The sequence below is a fragment of the Mastacembelus armatus genome, chromosome 8 (genome assembly GCF_900324485.2).
Source record: "Mastacembelus armatus chromosome 8, fMasArm1.2, whole genome shotgun sequence".
Taxonomy (NCBI): Eukaryota; Metazoa; Chordata; class Actinopteri; order Synbranchiformes; family Mastacembelidae; genus Mastacembelus; species Mastacembelus armatus.
In genome coordinates, this window is record NC_046640.1 from 12,794,161 (window position 1) to 12,814,940 (window position 20,780).

General features: G+C 39.6%; 6 protein-coding genes across 6 annotated transcripts; 2 read left to right on the forward strand and 4 right to left on the reverse strand.

The window, feature by feature from the left end:
* The first annotated feature begins 610 nt into the window (after positions 1 to 610).
* LOC113140289 (hemoglobin subunit alpha-A-like) lies at positions 611 to 1,451 on the forward strand. The gene is made up of 3 exons (XM_026324104.1): positions 611 to 772; positions 857 to 1,064; positions 1,265 to 1,451. The coding sequence occupies exons 1-3, from the start codon at positions 678 to 680 to the stop codon at positions 1,391 to 1,393; spliced, it is 432 nt and encodes a 143-aa protein (XP_026179889.1). The 5' UTR covers positions 611 to 677; the 3' UTR covers positions 1,394 to 1,451.
* Positions 1,452 to 4,388: 2,937 nt separating this feature from the next.
* LOC113140291 (hemoglobin embryonic subunit alpha-like) lies at positions 4,389 to 6,189 on the reverse strand. Its single transcript, XM_026324106.1, has 3 exons — positions 5,890 to 6,189; positions 5,567 to 5,774; positions 4,389 to 4,625 (listed from the first exon to the last, which is right to left on the reverse strand). The coding sequence occupies exons 1-3, from the start codon at positions 5,982 to 5,984 to the stop codon at positions 4,497 to 4,499; spliced, it is 432 nt and encodes a 143-aa protein (XP_026179891.1). The 5' UTR covers positions 5,985 to 6,189; the 3' UTR covers positions 4,389 to 4,496.
* Positions 6,190 to 9,904: 3,715 nt separating this feature from the next.
* LOC113140288 (hemoglobin cathodic subunit beta-like) lies at positions 9,905 to 11,360 on the reverse strand. Its single transcript, XM_026324103.1, has 3 exons — positions 10,878 to 11,360; positions 10,291 to 10,513; positions 9,905 to 10,199 (listed from the first exon to the last, which is right to left on the reverse strand). Exons 1-3 carry the CDS (start codon positions 10,967 to 10,969, stop codon positions 10,071 to 10,073), a joined length of 444 nt encoding a protein of 147 aa, XP_026179888.1. The 5' UTR covers positions 10,970 to 11,360; the 3' UTR covers positions 9,905 to 10,070.
* Positions 11,361 to 12,265: 905 nt separating this feature from the next.
* On the reverse strand, positions 12,266 to 13,110 carry LOC113140287 (hemoglobin subunit beta-A-like). Its single transcript, XM_026324102.1, has 3 exons — positions 12,935 to 13,110; positions 12,611 to 12,833; positions 12,266 to 12,518 (listed from the first exon to the last, which is right to left on the reverse strand). Exons 1-3 carry the CDS (start codon positions 13,024 to 13,026, stop codon positions 12,387 to 12,389), a joined length of 447 nt encoding a protein of 148 aa, XP_026179887.1. The 5' UTR covers positions 13,027 to 13,110; the 3' UTR covers positions 12,266 to 12,386.
* A 768-nt stretch (positions 13,111 to 13,878) lies between these two features.
* Positions 13,879 to 14,685, forward strand: LOC113140290 (hemoglobin subunit alpha-B-like). The gene is made up of 3 exons (XM_026324105.2): positions 13,879 to 14,039; positions 14,206 to 14,413; positions 14,535 to 14,685. Exons 1-3 carry the CDS (start codon positions 13,945 to 13,947, stop codon positions 14,661 to 14,663), a joined length of 432 nt encoding a protein of 143 aa, XP_026179890.1. The 5' UTR covers positions 13,879 to 13,944; the 3' UTR covers positions 14,664 to 14,685.
* Positions 14,686 to 16,907: 2,222 nt separating this feature from the next.
* Positions 16,908 to 17,735, reverse strand: LOC113140812 (hemoglobin embryonic subunit alpha). Its single transcript, XM_026324826.1, has 3 exons — positions 17,577 to 17,735; positions 17,280 to 17,487; positions 16,908 to 17,118 (listed from the first exon to the last, which is right to left on the reverse strand). Exons 1-3 carry the CDS (start codon positions 17,705 to 17,707, stop codon positions 16,990 to 16,992), a joined length of 468 nt encoding a protein of 155 aa, XP_026180611.1. The 5' UTR covers positions 17,708 to 17,735; the 3' UTR covers positions 16,908 to 16,989.
* Positions 17,736 to 20,780: the final 3,045 nt, after the last annotated feature.

Sequence of the window (20,780 nt, forward strand, 5' to 3'; positions counted from 1 at the left end):
GCTTATGGGTTGCAAGAATGAAACACCTTATAAAACCATTTAATGACTTAAATTTCCATCCCCAGTTCTGTGCCTCTGTGAGACCTCGTCTCATGGTTTATTTTCAATTTATTGCAAATGTACCTCGCTGTGACACGATTTGCACGTTGTTAGTATTTTCATGACCAATTTCTGGGTTGTGTCGTTATATTATTTTCTATGTGAGAGACTGGACATTGTTTTATGAAATGTTTGGATCATTTTACCGACAAAACATTTCCGATTAAAGATTGTGCTCATCAAACCTATGGAAATTGTATTTTTATTTATTTATTTTTAAAATTGTAGGCTATGATTTGTTTTCTGGAATTATAACTTATCCAAGTCTGTCTTTCTGATTGTATATTTCAACATATGTTGATTATATTATTATTTAGTATATCATCAAACGTGACATTTTAAAAAATATGTTTAAAAAAAAAGACTGTCAGATGTCAGAACAGGGAGTGGTTACTTTTATCTCCAAAACTGTCTTGGAAATTTTTGGCAATTTCTTTCATGAAGGTGGGGTTTAGATTTGATAATGGGGTGTGGTGCAATTCGGTTTGATATAAAAAAGACCGTTACAAATCAACTTTACCAGCATCTTCATAGCAGAATATTTTCCTCCAGTTTGGACAACTTGGACAAAGGCAGACATGAGTGTCAGTGGAAAAGACAAGGCCGTGGTGAAGGCTTTCTGGGAGAAAGCAGGCCCAAAGTCCGCCGAGATTGGCGCTGAAGCTCTGTCCAGGTATGTTTAATATTTTGTCATTGCAGAAAATTTGCCTGTGCATTGAATTTCGTTATTAATTTTTTTTTCATCCACGGTTCACAGGATGCTGACTGTATACCCGCAGACCAAGACTTACTTCTCTCACTGGTCTGACCTGACTCCCGGCTCTGCACAAGTGAGAAAGCATGGTGCAACCATCATGTCAGCCGTTGGAGATGCCGTCGCAAGGATTGATGAACTTGTGCCTGCTCTGGCAAACCTGAGCGAGCTGCATGCCTTCAAGCTCAGAGTGGACCCTGCCAACTTCAGGGTAAGCTATTCTATATATAGTACCTATAGCTGTTATAGACTAAACCAAACGCACACCATGTCATCATTACTCGAACAGATAAGATGTTGCCAAATATTTTACATGTTTTCTATACCAACGTTAAAATGGGATTTTAGTCTGTCCTTATATAATTCTGTGTTACTGATCTGAATTCATTTGTGTTTCTTGGACAACCGCAGATCCTCAACCACAACATCCTCGTGGTTCTGGGCATGCTCTTCCCCAATGACTTTACTGCAGAGGTCCACGTCTCCGTTGACAAGTTCCTGCAGAACCTGGCTTGGGGTCTGTCTGATAAATACCGCTAAGCCTGAGCAATTTTGGAGCATCGATTGCTAACATGTCGTCCACAACAAGGTCAACATCCCTTTAAAACAAAAGGGCTTGAGAATAAATAAAATAAATATGAGAAATCCGAGTGTGTCTCTCCTTCTTTAAAAATGAAAACTTGGATGATTATTGTGAAATATTATTCCTTTAATGGTAATCGAATAAATAATAATAATAATACTAAAATGTTGACTGAAACCTTTGGTGACACAAATGAATTATGTTGGTAGATTGAGAAGATAGCTCATTAATCATTGCAGACTACTTGTCAGGTTGTGGTCATATTTAACTTTTAATAAATTGCCTACACTCAAATAAAGTGTAGCTTACACTTTTCACTGTTTCACTTTGTAAAATGGTTTGGCTCACAAATAAAATATCATTAATCACGTGACCTTGGATAACGATCTGTTTCACCTATGTGTCAAACTGTGTTGCACATAGCGCCCCCTGTGGTAGTTATGGTTAGGACAAGGTTAAACTCAGTTTATGGTAGAAACGGATCCTGACGAGGGGACAACCACAGCGTTGTATTCCACTGGGCGTGTTTTGTAGTGGAAATGGGTTGCACCTCTGCCAGAGGGACCTACTTGGCAGATTAGGCATGAAATGAAGGCAGGAAGCAATGCAATATTACATCCTGCTGCTTCTTCTGGAGGAGTCCATTAATTCTAACCCCGTAAACTGAATGGGCATGGTCTGCAGGCTGCAGCCGGACCCTTGTCCAGTCAGTGTCCGGATTTGTAGGAGCGCCTCCTACTGAATTAATGACGATACTGGTTTTATTTGTAGTAGCCTACGTCACAATTTATGTAGGTCCACTTCTTTTTCAACTTCATCATCTATTGCTAACAGACAGTGAACACAAACACCTCACATAGATTGGTGCTTATACTATACAAAATACTGTGAAATCGAAAGCTGCTATTATTTCAAAACAGAACACTGTAGCTGGTACAGCCTATATTGTAAAAATAATTGACCTGGTAAAAAAGTATTTAAAATGCAGTTATGTTTGTTTTGTAACCAAATATTGGAAGTATCTTTAACCTGCCTCCCTGATACTCTTTTGACTGCACATATATATCTTTATTTCTGATCATGGCAGACAAACTGCTTGATGTAATGACAGAAGATATGAAGCATGATCCTTTTCATTAGTGTCAGACAGGCTACAAACAGTGCAGATGTGTCCTGTCATTCTGCAGTCCTGCAAAGCAGTAGTAGACAGTAGACAGCCCAATGTCCAGTCGCATGTAGCCTATTTGGGAGGAGTGTAACTTTTTAAAAAGCTGCACCCGGAGATGACCCACGCACGACATATCTATGAGTAATGTGCAATAAATCAGACTGTTGCATAATCATTTCCAAAACGCCTCACTCTTCATGTTGCTGATGTTCACTGGTGCTTGTTGTGTTGCAGCTGCTGGCTGACTGTCTGACAGTGGTGATTGCTGCTCAGCTGGGTGAAGACTTCACTGCTGATGTCCATGCAGCTTTTCAGAAGTTCCTGGCAGTGGTGGTTTCAGCCCTAAGAAAGCAGTACCACTAGAGAGCTGCAGCAGAAGAGAAGACCATCACATGCTGATTATTTCTTCAGTCTTTGTTTTAAACTAATATCAAGTAAAATTTAAAAAAATATATTGAAAAAGTTGTGTTATTGTCTGTGTTTTTAATTGTGTCAGGACAATATAAGACTGATATTGTAAAATCCTGTCCACAGGCATATTTTCACACACATTTAGATCCTTTCAAAGTGTCAATACCATAATGTAAAAATAAAATTCAGGTAAGTCCTATTGTACGAATTTTACACAGGTGAAAATATAGTAACTAATATCAGCATAATGAATTTATGTGTGTAAGAATTGTAAACTAATAGCCACATATTATGCAAAATGTCTAATTTTAGAATGGTATTATGTTTTATTATGTTTTATTATTATTGCATTAGGTAACATTGAACATGCAGAAAGTTGAATGTAGGATAAAACGAAATTATAATGTCAAAAGCAAAAAAACCTGCTCGTAATTTAAAAAAATTCAAAATTCATTACAGTTACTTTGATGACTGAACCCTGATCTCCTAACTCTCACTGGAACCTGATTCTGGGGTCCACTCTTCCTCACTGTCACTTTTCTCAAGCTGACTGCCCTCACTGTCGGAATGAATGAGTCTGACTGCTCGATCAAGTTCCTTACACCCATAAAACATTAGTCCATCCATTTTTTGTAATTGTAGATAGTATATACAGCCAAAAAAAAAAAAAAAAAAGATGGTGATAACTATACATCCTTGCACATCTCCATCCAAGTGGTCCAAGTGGTACAATGTTGCCCTGAGGCAATGAATGAAAAATGACCATTTTAGTATATAAAGACAAAAAGTGTCTTTACTCAATCAAATATGCTTCTTCACATATTCATGCACATAACAGATATTACAAAGTTATTTAAATATAAACATGTTTAAAAAATGAAATTTATCTTACCTTCTGCTAGCAGTGTGTCCAAAAAGGATTATTTAAAAAAGTCAAATCCACGCCCACCTCAAATTTCATTGGTCACAAACTTTTAATGCGATGTTTTACTTTAAAAATAGGTATAGGGGCGGTGTGTGGGCCAAAATAGTGGTTTGTTGCCCGAGGGCAACACGATGTCATCGAGGGATAAATGAACCAAAGTGGTTGTTATCATTATATTATTAGTATTATTATTATGAGCATTTTACATAATGCTGAACGTGAACATATGTGCATATTTATATTTGCTGTATTAGCCATTAAACTTCCCTTGGTTTTATGTGTGAGGATTCTTGTCCTCATCGATAATTAATAGATTAATTAACTTGTTAACTTTGCCTCATAAATTACGTTGCACCAAAAACGTTCTCCTCTTTGAATGTTTCTAAATAATAGCTGTAGACCTGATCTCAAACTCCTGCACACGAGAAAGCCACTCACAAACAAGCAAGAAGGTTTTATTGCATTTCATCATTTATTCGTATAATCAGACTGGCAGAGAGTATCCAAGCCCATATGTGCTGAGGTCCGTCATCCTCTCCTGCGCATCTGTGCAGCTTTATCGGTATCTCTCAGACAGGCCACGAGCCACGGCGCTCAGGAACTTGTCCAGAGCCACATGGACCTCAGGGGTGAAGTCGGCGGGGAAGTTGATGGCCAAGGCCACAATGACATTGTGAGCGAAAATCTGTGAAAAAAAAGTGATGACAATTAATTGTCAGCCTCAAACGAATCATTTCTCAATATGTCAATTAAAAGTTCAGTTGTTTTCATGAAATCTTGACTGAAACAGTTTGCGTCCTAACCGATATGGATCACCGTTGTTCAGCTTCCCACTTCTCTTTATTCTCGGCCTACTGTGATACTGGGTGCACATAAATCTACTCCTGTGCGTTTAGTGAGCCCTTTACATTCTATTTCCACATCTGGCCGAGTTCAACAAAAACAGATTGTCATTAGTGAGTATAAACCAATTAGTCCTATTAATTAATTAACTAATTAGAATTAAAGTTATCGATGGGGGATGTCATCGGCTAATTTACGAGTCCTTCTCGACGCATGTTCCAGAAGTGAGAGCGCATGAGCTCTCCAGTGCCAGTCTCCCTCAGACAGCTGAAAGATACAAGTTTATCCTATACGGACTTACATTAGCCCATATTGAATATGAACTGCAGCAAATGTTTATAGAGAATGGCTGCATTTACATGAAATGCCTATAGGTACATCCATCCATCGTCTATACCCACTTATTATACCCCAGGGTCACCAGATGGAGCCTATTCCAGCTCTCTTTGGGTGAGAGACAGGGGTACACCCTGGACAGGTCACCAATAGGTATATATATCTAGTTAAAACAAGGTTAATTTCATCTTCAGCACCATGGACAGTAGACGTTAAAATGCTCTCAACAGCGGGGTCTTGGGAAATGACTGCAGGGTCCTGGGACACATAAGATCATTTTGCTGCCTGTTAGCGAATGTTTTTTTCTGCATCAGCTACAAGTCCTGTTCACATGGAGCGGATTTAAGCGTCCTTAGCTGAGTAACCCTCAAAGACAGTTTGGTTTCAAATCAAAAAGACCAGTTTTAGTAGCTCTGCCACATGTCCATCATCATCCATGACGTCTACCTTGAAGTTAGCAGGGTCCACTCTCAGCGTGAAGGCATGCAGCTCACTGAGGCTCAGAAGACCCCCAGTCAGGTCGTCGATTTTGGCCACAGCTTCAGTTACTCCTGAGATCACGGTTTTTCCGTGTTTCTTCACCGGGGCAGAGCCAGGGCTCAGGTCCTTCCAGTGGGAGAAGTAAGTCTTGGTCTGCGGGTACACCACCAGCATCCTGCGTAAAACATGAAAATAGTGAGTGGGTATTAGCGTGAATGGATAAAAAAAAAAAAAAAAATGACACAAATTTAGAAGCAGGTAACATCGGCCAGTTTTTTGAACATATTTACCTGCCCAAAGCATCAGCACCGATAGCATCCGCCTTGCCAGACACTTTACCCCAGAAGGCCTTGACTGTGCTCTTGTCACTAGCAGTGAGACTCATCTTGCCTGTTGATTTGTTTTGTCGACATTAAATGCCACAATCAGCCCAAAATGCGAGGGATTTATATGTGAAACAGGGCATGGTCACACCCGGGCCACCTCAGAGATAGGCTGAGCCCCCTTTGGATGGGATCCAGGTGATATGTTGCAGCTTGCATGAGATAAACAAGAACCTCTTCTCATGATGGCTGTGAAGACTAGCTTTAAATACACAACAAAGTCACAGTTACCTTTGACAATCCAAAGCAAATGCACCAAAAGCCACTTTAAACTACAAACCCTTAGCAGTCTGTCTAGCAAGCAAGATTTGGAAATTCACCTCTTCATTGATTTCATGATTAAAACACAGTATGATCATTGTGGTCAACTACTAGAGCGCAAAAATAGGTCTAACTCTAATTTAGTGACATTGCCTTAAAAGCATGGCCACTTATCTTTTAGATTTATTCATTCCTTAAATTTAGTTTAGTTTTTTAATGTATTTCCATAAGCTGCAGTTCATATATGGAAATACATTTAATGATGAATTACAGGTAGCAAACCTTACAGCACTCATCAGGCTCATGTTCAGACTGGATTTGGCCGTGGCATGTGCATTTTTAACTATACACCAGAGGAGTAAGTGTTAGATTCACTATGACTTAACATAAATCATGATAACAAGCCATGACTGCAGACACAATCATAGTGAAACATGATCCCATATAGTCAAATCCACAGCTGTCTCAAACAGCCTACTATTTAACTCCACAGATCTTAGGTAAATATTTACACTGTAGCTTCAGTGATACAGACGGGCCCACCTGATGATGTACTAAGACACAGCTGTGGGGCTTGTACTTTAGTGTAGGTATGATCACTGAAAACATGCAGCTTAATGTAGTGTAACACAGTGGTCTTAGATTGTAAAGAAAAGAGAAGAAATAGGAGCACAAGTGAAGTGGTTAGATTTAGAGATGCAAAGACAAGAATGAAGCAGTCTCCCCACCACCTGTCCTGTGTTTTAGATAATAATGTTCTTTCTTAAATTCATAGTAAAATAAATGTAAATTTAAATATACTCTCAGGGACACTGTTACTTACTCCTGCCATTGTTGTTTTGGTCCCCAGCACTCCTGCTGCAGATCTAAAACGGTCTGACGTGCAGTCTGGCAGTTTGCAATCTTCTCTGACAATCTTTGGCACAGCCTGGAGTTACTACATTCTGTGAAGAGGTAGACAGAGTGAGAAATGGACACAGTCAGCTCTCTGTGTGTTATGTTACTAAGATAGTGTTAGAACATTAGGTGCAGGGTGTGATAGTGCATTTTAGTGTGCCCTCCTATATATCTATAAAAAAAAAACATGACCTTATATAGCCTAACCCTAAACGAGTGGGCTGTCCTTAGTGGCTGGTCGTTTATCTGAAGGGTAACAGACGTTGATGCAACACTTGTCTTGGATCTTAGGTTTTATTTTTTCCTCTCTTTACATATGTGGTTCCCATAGCACCCTCCCTCCATGTTAGGGCTGGATCAGGTTAGGGTCACATTACATTAAGAGGTAAAGCACATTTCAATGGAGAAACAAAGTGAAAAAGGAGTGAATATTTATGTTTTTTAAAGAATATCCTTTAGTTCAGCAGGTAATCTGGGCAATCTTAAAGAGTTAACACGACACGAAATTGCACATTTCATGAATAAATTTAATTTGGACCGAATCCAGGGAGCTTAAATAAATAGAAACTAAAATTTGAATTAATTTATTATAGCTGTTTGGAAAACGTTTTTCTCTTTGTTACACTGAAACATTTTAATGAACTGTTAACTGTTGAGTTGGAGCACTTTCAAAATAAAACTGCATCAAAATCATTAATTTAGAGCCGATGGCAAAGTCAAACCTGTTACGCATAAACTATGTCAGTCCAAGTAAAGGTACTGATTTAAAATCTAGGCTCTGTAATTAATTCATATTAAAAGATTTGGTTATCACTTGATACCAACACGATGACTACAACAGCTGTATAAGTTTGCTGCCAATACATGTTGGTTATCTAAACGAAAATGGGAGCCTTTAAAGGGCGGATCCGCTCAGAGGAGGACCAGATAATTTCAGAGAGCAGCCTTTGCTGATGCATAGACTGCTACAGCATTTCTTAATGTGGCTGAAATGTAGTTTATATACTATTTCATTGATTTCCAATATAATGATACAACCAAGAAGGTCGTGGGTTCGCAACCCGGCCTTTCTATGTGGAGTTTGCATGTTCTCCCTGTGCTTGCGTGGGTTTACTCCGGGTACTCCGGTTTCCTCCCACAGTCCAAAAATATGCATGTTAGGTTGATTGGTGAATCTAAATTTCCTGTAGGAGTGAGTGTGAGTGTGTGAGGTTGTCTGTCTTTGTGTGTCTCTATGTGGCCCTGTGATGGACTGGTGACCTGTCCAGGGTGTACCCCTGTCTTTCACCCGAGAGAGAGCTGGGATAGGCTCCAGCAGATCCCCGTGACCCTGGCTTTCAGGAAAAAGAGGGTCACAGAAGATGGATGGATGATACAACCATGGATGCCTCATGCATTCAGTGGGGTAGATTGAATTTATTCATTACGGCTTGGACTTTATTGAGCCACTGGAGCATAATAATTTATCCACAAAGTCAAAATGCTCTAACTGCTAATATCCTGTCACTGGACCCCATCGCAGCTAAGGATAACTAATGGTTTCGCATGTGTAAAATAAAACACAAGAACACATATTCTGAAGAGTTAGATCTAATGCTGATAAAGTGTGCCAGTGGCATATGTCAGTGGTTCCCAACCCTGGTCCTCAAGGACCCCCTGTCCTGCTTGTTTTCCAGTTATCCCTGGGTTGGGAGCCACTGACCTATATGATTCAAGAACAAGCATGGGCCACTTGGCCTCAGTAGTAGAGTTAGAGTGCCTTCTAGTGGACACGAATCATCACTGCAGTCGTAGATGCTCTATCTTATGTACTGCAGCTCATATCTGCAAGCAATGTCATGATCTATCAATACAGGAGTTTAATTATTCAGGTATTTAAAATCAGCTCTCATGGAACAGCATGAATGAGTCAGAACACCACTGGAAAAGAGGAGCAGTAGAAGTCCTGCCATCCCTGTTCGTCCAAGCATTTACGCATACCGCTAGAGGGCAGCCTGATCACGGTTTATTTACGACTGGCAGGTTTGGATTTCCTACACTAGTTCTTCGGACAAACCCCAGTCTCCGTTTACAACGCATGCACTTACAGCACCTCCATATGTAGGCTCAGCTTTCCCTGCATAAACAATTGTCATCGCATCTGAGCAGCCTGTTCCTGTGCTGATCAATGTTTTTCAACAACAGATTAATCTATAAATTATTTCTCAAATAACCGATTCATTGCTCTGCCAGTATGAGAAAACTGATAATGTGCAGCAGAGGCTCCAAGAGCAAAAGCTGCACATCCACACACTTTAGTATTTAGCATTTCAATTTATTATTAATAATTATTAGTAGAAATGTTGGCAAATTATTTTTTTTCTACTGTTTGAACTTTACTAAGATTTTCCAACTCACACTATAACGGTTTTTATTTATAGAAGCACTTTTATTACCAGTTCCCAGAAAAAAAAAAAAAGTTACTGGTCATTCTCATAGATAAAAAAATGAACTTGGGGAAACCTTAAGGTAAATCTATCTGAGAAATGTTGTGTAGCTATTTGCTATTTACGGTAAATGAAAGATAAATTTTTATTCTTTAACATGCAGTTTTTGGTCAATGTCAGTCTTGTAGCCTGATAGACAAAAGATGATTCTCTTTACCTGTCACCATCATAATCCTTATAAATTATTTTTTCTGTCCAGGATTTTGTTTAGTTGTAATCTTTACACGTTTTACATGAGAGGAGACCAGGGAAATAGTGGAAATGAAATAGTCAACATGTAGGCTCCCGTACAGTTTATTATTTGGGAGAAATTTTTGAACAGATGGACAAATGTAAAAGGGAAGAGTTAAACCCAACTTATACACCTTTACATATTCCCCCTTTACATGGTGTTTCCAGGCTATTTTTATCCATATTTGTTTCCATCTGACCCTGTTGGTCTCTTCAGCAGTACTGACTGTTCAGAGCCTCGACCACAGCATACAGAAACTTCTGTAAGGTAGCTTGGGACTGCGGGTCTAGGGTGTTCCTGAGTTTGCAGGCGACGGCAATAATAATGCAGTCTGCCAACAGCTGCAGACGAAACAAAAAAATAGAAGATGATGATGAATATACGCTGCATATGGTCATATTAGTGAAATCTGTTGTTCAAAGTGTTGCATACTCGGAAGTTATCTGGATCCACTTGGAGCTCTTCGTAGTGCAAGCGGCTCAGATCAGCGTATATGGTCCTGATGTTATCTATGTCTGTCACTGCTTTGCCTAGTGCCTTTAGTACCACCTTGCCATGGGCTGCTACTTTGGCGTTATTCAGAATAGCAGTGGTCGTGAAGATATCACCAAATGTGCCGAAATAACGCTCGGTCCAGGGGTACACGATCAAAACTCTGTCAATATAAAAGGCATCGTTATTTTTGAAATGTACATATATGGGTTTTATATGGTTCATATACTTTTAAGCTGGAAATAAGGCGATTTAAAACAAAATTCAATCTAAATCCCAAACAAAATAATTTCCCTATGTCATGCGCAAAGATTAATGCCAACTACAAGAAAGAAATCTTCAATAGCCTTTATGTAATGCAAAAAAAAGCAACCTGCCATTGGCAGATAACAGCTTCATTACAAATCACTATCAAACAAGCTTTTAAAATTTTCTAACCATCTTTTTTAGGCTTTTTAGACATAATCCGCAATTGTACCAAAGCAAACTCTATACTACGCTTGAAAAGATGATATCACATCTTCTACCTTGCCATAACTTCTGGTCCAATCTCATCGATATTTATTTTTTCCCAGATAGCACTGACCATACTGCGCTCCTTGTCTGTCCACTGAGTCATGTTGCCAGTGTAATCAATACACAGCCGATGTGGTCATCGTGTGCCTCGAGACATCAAACCGAGGAGGGAGCAACTCTCCGGCCTAGTGACCGTTTAATGACCCGCAACGATAAACCAACAGAGAGGTCTGTTTTCAGCGGGCTACAGGGTGATGCTGATGTTGATGATGATGATGCTGATGCTGATGATTAGAGTGGCTGTCAATACCAGCACCATATTACTGACAAAACACTGGTGATGTCCAGAGAAAGCCTAACTTAAAAAAAACAAACTTTGCACATAAACATTATAACCCAGATCATTTGCCCATTTCTCTGGTCCTACAGGTTGAAGCTGTTAAACTTAGATTATGCTGAACTATCACTATCTGAACATTCAGGCAACATGGCCGCGCCCAAATAAATTATCACCAGGTCCACCTAACAGGTCTATCAATAAAAGTTGCCTTCGTGCAGCATCGGTGATAGGCGTGAATTTCTTGTCCTCAAACGACCTGGTGTCTTTTAATTTGTTTACAAATGTAAAAACAAACAAACAGAAAAAGACAGGTGCTGTTTTTATGCTACAGGTTACACCAAGTGACAACAAAAAAAAATGACAAATGTTCAAGACATAACTGAGATATGCCTCATGTGTTGATGACAAGAATAATAAACAGAACTGTATATAAGAGATTAACCCACTTTGTTTTTAGAAAGAGCCAATGAAAGGAAATTTCATATTTTCTTCATTTGAACCATTTTTTATCTGTTGCACCACATATTTTTTATGCTGTTATCAATGAAGATGACCGCACCCATTTAGACCAATGTCAAACTGCAGTGTGCTTTTAAAGAGACCAGAAGAATTAAAGATGTTTTTTCATTGAATATATGGTAATAACATGAATTTAGTCCACCACCAGTCCAACTGATTATCAGGCAGCCCATCACCAGGACACAGAGAAAACTGTTTTTATTATGAATCTCTTTTAAATACATTTAGGTGAATTTATTAAAGTATCAAATACTAGGTTTCTTCTTAACAATTAAACTATTACCATTTGTAGTACCTAAGGTTTCTTATTATTAGGCCTATTTTTTATAGTTTTGCCTCTGGCAATAGATAAGCATACAGATATTGAGGCCGTACCTCGATATCTGTATGCTTAAGTACTTGTTTGCAGGACTTTTCACATTTTGTAGAAGTTCATGAAGATTATTATTGTAAAGATCTATGGGTAAAAACTCAATAGATTTCATCATTGTTAGTGAATTATTAAATATTTCATTTGAAATGATCACACAGAGACTTGCATATTGGCTGATCTGGGTTTTATTTGCTGCATCTTGTAACAGCTTAATAGCAGAACAAGGTAGGTTTCAGAAACACTTGTATGACTGCTTCACATATTTGGGGAAACTGCTTCTCCAGATCTTCAGTGGTACTGTTTGCCCAGGGCAGAGGTGACCACAGCCAGGAACTTCTGGAAGGCCTCCTGAACATCAGCGGTGAAGACGGAGGGACCGAACTTGGCAGCCACACAGATGGTGATACATTCAGCAAGAAGCTTAAATGTAGAAAATGAAAAGGTTGCATTAAGGACACTACAGTCAATAGATGTGTAAAGAAGAAATGATGGTGCGTCAGGCGGTAACGTACCCTGAAGTTATCAGGATCCACATGGAGCTTCTCAGAGTGCATCACGCTCAGACTGGCGTAAGCATTCTTGATGTCGTCCATGTTCTTCACGGCTTTATCCAGCCCACCCATCACCGTCTTGCCATGCTTGGCCACTTTAGGGTTTCCCAGGATGGCGACATCGGTGGACAGGTTACCAAATCCTGCGAAGTGTCTCTGAGTCCATGGATACACAATCAGAAGTCTGGAATGAAACAAATCTTTAGGACACACAAACAAAAGCCCCCCAAAGGGAGGATGGCAGGTGTACCAAAGTCCAAAGAAAACTACAAATCAATGACATACCTGGTAAGAGCCTGTGGTCCAATTTCACCTACATCAATCTTAGCCCACAGGGCAGTGATCGCTTTGCGCTCAGCATCTGTCCACTTGACCATGTTGGTTTTGTGAAAGCCTCCTCTGACTCTGGCCAGAAAATGTCTGTGTTCAGTTAGCGTTTTTCTGAGTATCTTGCTAATTTTTGGGGTGTCAGTTTTTATTCATTACTACTGGCTCCGCCTCCCTACCCAGGAAGCATCTCATTGGATTCTCTGTTGCATGTGCAACTTGTGCAACACAGTCAATACAGCAAATATTACAGCAGGGAGAGTATTTTGAAAGTAGGCTGTTTGGAGAGAAATAGACTTTTGGGATGGTTTAGGTAATACAGCTCAGATATAAACCTTTGTTAACGAGCTCAGTTGCTGTAATTGACAGTAGATTAGACACATAACTAACAAAAGAATAGAGTCTAATACAGCAGTCATGCAATAAATCGACCTTTATTAAGGGGATAAATGTTCAGTGTCTGTTCAAACTGTTTTAGTAAGGTGCTGATCCCACTGCAGGAGCATATTGGAAGATACAGGTTGGTTTGTGCTGCCGCTGAACCACGTCATTTAACCTATATCCCCATGATATTAACGGAATGTGGACAGTGGACAGACAGTAAGAGTCAATACAAACTGGGGACATTTAAGTTAACTTTCTATTACATTGAATTCGATGGAAAAGTTCTAGCCACAGAGTATATCCGCATTCATTTGCAGACCCATCAAACAGACAGTTTCTAGCACTGCAGCATTTTCTTCTAAATGAGCATACAGTGGCAGAGTCGCCACAGATGGACAGTGGTATACTTATCAAATTAAACTGGCAATGCAAACCTTTGCCAATTTCTTTATCGGAGGTGTGGCTTGGATGAAAACACGGGCGTGGTCCCGTTTGGTTTCATATAAAGTGATTATGACACGTTCACTTCAACATCAGCTTTTGATCCCTATTTTCTCTCGCTTCCTAAAAACCACAAGGCAGATATGAGTCTCACGGCGAACGACAAGACCGTGGTCAGGAACTTCTGGGCCAAAGTTGAAGGCAAGTCCAGCGAGTTGGGCGGTGAAGCTCTGGGCAGGTAAGTTCGACGTCACGTATATTTAAACACAAAATGACTCAAATGCATCACAATCGATATAAACCACAATGAGACAGGTTTCCATAACATTCTTTGATCACGTTTCGAATCCCTTTCTTACGTCTCTATTCGGCATTTATTTATTATTTGTGTTTGTGTTCTTTAGGATGTTCGTTTCCTACCCACAGACCAAGACTTACTTCTCCGAGTGGGGGGATCTGTCTCCCCAGGCCCCAAAAGTGAAGAAACATGGCGCAGTCATCATGAACGCTGTGGGCAAGGCCGTTAAAAACATTGATAACCTGACCACCTCTCTGGGCTCACTCAGTGAGCTGCACGCCTTCAAGCTCCGCGTGGATCCTGCCAACTTTAAGGTAACACGAAAATGGGAGGATGTTGTTGAGGATAATAAACTTCCCCTTCCACTCTGTTTTATTCATTTGTTCATGTAAACGCATAGAAGATCTAAAATACGATTCGTTTTTCTTGCAACAGATCCTGGCCCACAACATCCTCGTGGTCTTGGGCATGTATTTCCCCGCAGACTTCACCCCACAGGTCCACGTCTCAGTTGACAAGTTCCTGCAGAACCTGGCTTGGGCTCTGTCTGAGAAGTACCGCTAAACTCCGGCAACGCAGCAGCATCCACTGCCAAAAAGCATAGCAGCCCAACACTGGCAGCAAACCCCATCGACATGCACGGGCGCGTTTAATAAAAACATCAACTTTAAAATGTCCAGGTGTCACTTTCTTTTTAGTCTTATAAAGAAAAATATTGTTTCTCACTTCCCTCGGTCTTTATTAGATAATTTATTTTGAAAAGCTGTAAATAATATGATCATCTTAAAGTTGAATATATTATAAATCACTACTTGTTGAACGAACACACAGACACAGACACGCAGACACGGACACGCAGACACGGACACGCACACGAGCGAATCCACCCACTAGAGGGCTCCAGAGGGGAAAAAGTGATTGAACACATCTTTTCTAACATGCACCAAATAAAGTTGAACACCGGATTCTTCAGAATAAATAAAGTCCTGATGTTTTATATTAACGGTGAGCGCTCACTAACAAACGCTGTTACCACAAACCAACTGGGGGCAACACGATCACAGCCTGTTGACTCAGAAACGACTCAAATGCAGGATTCAGAGGCATGAACAGCTCACCCGGTTTCTAAACAAATAGCGCCGGGTAAAGGCTGAAGCCAGAAAGCGGACACTTACGTAAAGCAGGCAAATAGGGAGCAGCAGGGGAACACACAGGGGAACGCAGGTGCGTACAAATGCGTGAAATGCAATGGCCGACACGAAACACTGCAGAAATTGTGTTGCAGCGAAGAAGAGCAGTGTAATGGAGAGAATGGGGAACACGTGAGCAGGTGGGCGTGGGGGAAATCAGGTGACTTGGAAAGCCACTGAAAGCCCCCCCCCCCAAAAAAAACAAGGACTGTAATGAAAATAGAGCTGGTGAATATGACAAAGTGGGAAAGTAAATGAATAACTGAAGTAACAGATGGAACACAAGTGGAAAAGTAAGAAGCTAAAATGATATTTCACCAATAGCCACAATGCAATAGACAGTCACAGAAGTACAGACAACACAACATGAAATTACTACAATACTTTCTAGTCTCTAAGTGTCTTTTTGTAAACAAGATGGCGTTTTAAAATAGTAATTAAATTGTCTGGGCTGAAGCGCCCCCTGCTGGTGTTTTGAAGTAAAAGTCGGGTTGGCAGTAAATGACGCTGTATTTAATGAATTGGACTAGTCCTTTCATAGTAAACCGAGAACTATAACACCTCCTATATTAATATCCATTTCTCTTCTTATTTCAAATGGCACCACTTAAAACGTTTAAACTGTAAAATGGCTGTGCTGAAGTATAAACCAGATAAACCCCGGTTTCTGCTGTGCCGCAGGAAAAATCTAAGCAGTTTACACACTTCCCGCTGTAACAACATAGGCTATTACTTGATTATCAGCTCCGCCACCCAGCCAATCGCATCTCTCTGTGAGGACACTGGGAGGCTTTAAAAGCTGCATCTGGTGTCGTGCCAGACTCGTCAGAGTGGATAAAGCTGTGTTTTACGCAGCAACTGTGCGCTCAAAACATTTAGGGATAAGTTGGCTAATACATGCGCATGTGCTTATGTATTCGGCACAGATACCACCTCCTACTCTAAGTTTCACCTTTGTTTCGTGTCTATGGTGCGCGACCCTCGACACTTTAGGAAAACTATACAGAGCCTGTATGGCTCAGTAATCCGCATATACATTAAAGGGACTGATGGCGTTTAAACAGTGACACACATACTATGGGACTGATTCAGAAACTGTAGTGTCCTCCAAAGGATGACAGAGCGACTGGAGAGATGTGTTAGAGGAGAAGACCGTCACATGTTGATTATTTGTTCAGAGGCTCGTCTTTTCTCATCTGTAACAGACAAATTGTCTGTGGTTCAGGAGGTACAGCAGGTCGGCTATTAACCAAAGGGCTGGTGGTTCGATCTCGACTTCACTTAAACCATGTATCAAATTGTCCTTGAGCAAGACACTAAACCCCAAATTCTAAACCCCACATTGTCCTCGGCGGTTGATCCGTCGGCGTATGAGTGTGTCAGTCATTGTGTGCGCGAATGTGCAAATGAGGTAAAAGTGCTTTGAGTCCACTTAGGCGCTCTACAAATATAAGAGAATTTACCAAATAACACAGCTTACCAACGAATTCTAGCTATATGAAAAATGTAATGTATTTATATTTTAGTATGTTGTGTTGATGAGATTTTAAATGTTCTGACATTTGATTTTGACTTCTAAATGACACAAACCATCACAGAAGAACCAGCAAACAAATTGTTTGAAGTTTTGCCTTCATGCATTTATTAAAGATTATGCAGAGTCAGCTCATGCTGCAGTCTCTCTGCTCTTCTCCTGCACTTTATCTGTATTTCTCAGACAGGGCACGAGCCACGGAAGCCAAGAACTTGTCCAGAGCCACGTGGACCTCAGGGGTGAAGTCATTGGGGAACTTGATGGCCAAGACCACGATGAGGTTGTGACCAAGAATCTGTGGTAAAAGGTCAATCACACACGTTAATGAGTTTCCACTTCATATAACCTATACAAATGGCAGGTTTATTTTAAATGTACTGAATGTATCGACGTCAGCAGCCTACAGATACAGTAATGACAGACTTCAGTCTGAAAATGCACATAAATTACAGGCACCTTGAAGTTAGCAGGGTCCACTTTCAGAGTGAAGGCGTGCAGCTCACTGAGGTTCAGAAGACCCGCAGTCAGGTCATCGATTTTGCCCACAGCTTCAGTCACTCCCGTCACCACGGTTTTTCCGTGTTTCTTCACCGGGGCAGAGCCAGGACTCAGGTCCTTCCAGTGGGAGAAGTAAGTCTTGGTCTGCGGGTACACCACCAGCATCCTGCATAAAACAGGAGAATGAGAGAGTGAATGTCAATCAGTCATTGTTAGAGCAGGTTACAGCAGTAGTCAGCATGTTGTCATATTTACCTGGCCAGAGCATCCGCACCGATTTCACCCTCCTTGCCAGACACTTTAGCCCAGAAGGCCTTGACTGTGTCCTTGTCCTTAGCACTGAGACTGGTCATCCTGCCTTTGTTTGACTGGTTGTTGAATACCATGATCAGTCCAAACCACGAGGGTTTTATACTTGAAAGAAAGTGAGGACACACCCCAGAGCACCTCCAAGATAGGCTGCACAAGGCGGCCCCAGTGATGGGTGGCAGTTTACATGAGATAAAGGAAAATCTTCCCACGGCGGCTCTGGTACCAAACCTCCAATTACCAAAGTCACAAATGATCACAAGGAAAAAATGTCACCATACATATATATGTGCGTGTGTAATAATAGCAATAGAGCAATAGAGCCTACATTTTCAATTTAGTCCATTTTGCAAATATATGTCTTCTTTGAATAGAGCAATAGAGCAAAATAAATGTTAGTCACTTTCTCTAATTAAACACATATTAAAGCTGATTTTAGTGTCTACAGTTATTCTTCTCAGATATGACAGGATGAAGGTTTTTCTTTGTTAAAAGCTGAAACAAGCACAGACCAAGAAGGTCAACTGCAAACAGGTTTCAAATCTAGATCCTGCAATCAAATAATATTAAAAGATTTTTTTATCAATTGGAAACCTTCCAAAGTGATGATTTAAGTCATTTTCTGTGTGTCCTGCCAATACATGGTGTGTTTCTAAGTCTTATCTTGCCCAAAACACTACAGCTGTAAGGGTGGATCCACTCCAAAGAAGGAACAGATAAGCTTTTCTCTCAGTGTGTAGTTCAACTGATAGTGTAAAGTCTTAAGCTGCTGTCTTCAATAACTGGAAATATTCACAGAACATATGCAAACACAGGGTGAACTCAGTGTTTTTCTATGTAAAGTGGCATAAGTTATAACCCAGTCAGCAGAGTAGCTATTTTATGGCTGATGCCTTTTAAAGGTAGAGCAGCTTATGATATAATGAAATGTTTAATTTTGCTACTGCCCAGCCAGTTTGATTTAGATGATCAGGTTGATCATAGCTGTGTAATATCATTTATTAAAATAACATTTTGGTGTACATCATAGGTACGTATGGTTGTTATCTTAGTGATTCCTCCCAAAGACAAACAGCTGTGGAGGATGTGCCCAGTTATTGCATTGTTTAAAAAAAATAACATTTGTTGACAGTGAAAACACTGAGAAACAATACAGAATGAAACCCATCTCTGGTCAGTTTGTGGAAACACAATCTCTTCTTGACAATATAATATCGTTTAGTGTTTTTTGTTTGTTTGTTTTAGCTTTACATAGCCCATGCCCATCCAACATGCACAAGTCACATCTACAAAAATGTTATTGGTGTTTTTACTGTTGTGTGATCAAAACTTCTAGCTCACCTGTCAATCCTGCAAGATGAACTTGCTTCTTTTTGCAGGAACTGTCTCAGTGTTAAACTAGTTCAGAGACTCCTTTGGGTCTGTGATCACAGCTTTCTACAACCTCATCAGTCCTGTTAAACCATGCTGATTAAAGGGAATAACATCTAAACACCATCATGTAGACAGAGACCACTATTTCCAGAAAGTCACAGAACAATGACCCTTAAGATTAACACAAAACATTGTAGTAATCTTCTGTTTATGATGGTGTTTAGGTGAAAGTTATTCAAGAACTTAATCAGCTGGGTGCATTGAAGCGCTCTTTAGTGGACCTTCAATAGCCTGGACTGTAAATTATAAAGGCAACATGAGTCAGAAAAAAACATAACAAACCAAATATAAAACACATACAAGAAAAGTTATTTTATTCAGTTTTTTAGAAACACATTTTTACCATCATCTACATGACTATTAAAATATCCTGCAGTACATGCAGTAATTCAAACTGTTTTTATATTGAAAAACGGCAATAAAAAGTGTGGTCCACATTTCTAAAATGCACAGATCAAAAGGAAATACCGCGTAGAATACATAATGCTTTAATAATATGTGATTACATAAAGTAGGTCTGACCTTAAAAATTCTAAAGGTATAAAAATATAGATTCTAAAAAATATATATAAAAAAACAGTTTTGATAATAACTGTTGTTTTAAAGTTCATATGAAAAATAAGCAATATATTTATAACCAAATCTAAATTGTAGCACTACTCACTAAAGATAATCAGTCTCCATTTTGCAAATATATGTCTTCTTTGAAATGCCTTTCACTAAAGTAGACAAGCTATTTTCATTATGCCATACAAATGAATATATTTAGACTATTGTTGCTAATGCAGGATGGAGAATTTAAACAACTATGAAAACTATACAGTTTTAATATCCAGATTTTAATGTTGAGGATAGTGGTATACATATTTTAATATCGCATGGGGCCACTAGTTACCTTGTAATCTTTTTTTAAAAGGATCAGATATATGAATTTATGTGTCTGGTGGATTCTCTCTGGAAAGAGGAAAATTATTTGACTAACTCAATTAAACATATGTAAATTAGCAAAACAATTTTTTTTTTCAAATGCTCTAAACAAATTTGATTAATACAAGTGAAAAAAAGTCGTTTAAAACATTGCATTATCTCAACTATTACTCAATTGTTTCAGTGCAACAATGCTTTGGTGTATAGTGAAATATAAAATTAGGCATTTGTGCATCTGAAATAACATCTGAAGACAGATTAGCGCTCTGGCCTGCAATTTGAAATATCTGTTACTTGACCTTTGACCTCGGGTGATCATTCCATTTTTTAAAATGTATTTTAAAATTTTAATGTGATTCTTTAACATTGTTTTGTTTATTTGAATGTGATTCTTCGATTTATTTATTAATTTTTGCTCATTTAGTTTGATCCTTCAACAGTCTGCACTGAAATGTAAAATTGCTGTCCAAGGTGCTGATCCTGGGACCAGCTGTAGCCACTTATGCTGTGCATTTGACTAACAAACTGACCTTAGTCCATCCCAGTATGAAAAAGACTGTGGCATTTACCCCAGTTTGTGATCAGTTGAGTTTGGACCTGTGTGATACAAAGGGATCAGTCAAAGGAAAAACTGTATGTATGTTGTAATATCAGAATTAGTGTCGGTCTGACGCTGCTTGTATGACTTTGCGATGTTAAATGGGAAGGGGAGGGGGTCCCTATAGTCCCTATCAGGGGTCGGCCTTTAAGACCAAACCTTTTCCTCTCTCTAGGCAACAGTCTTAGTTT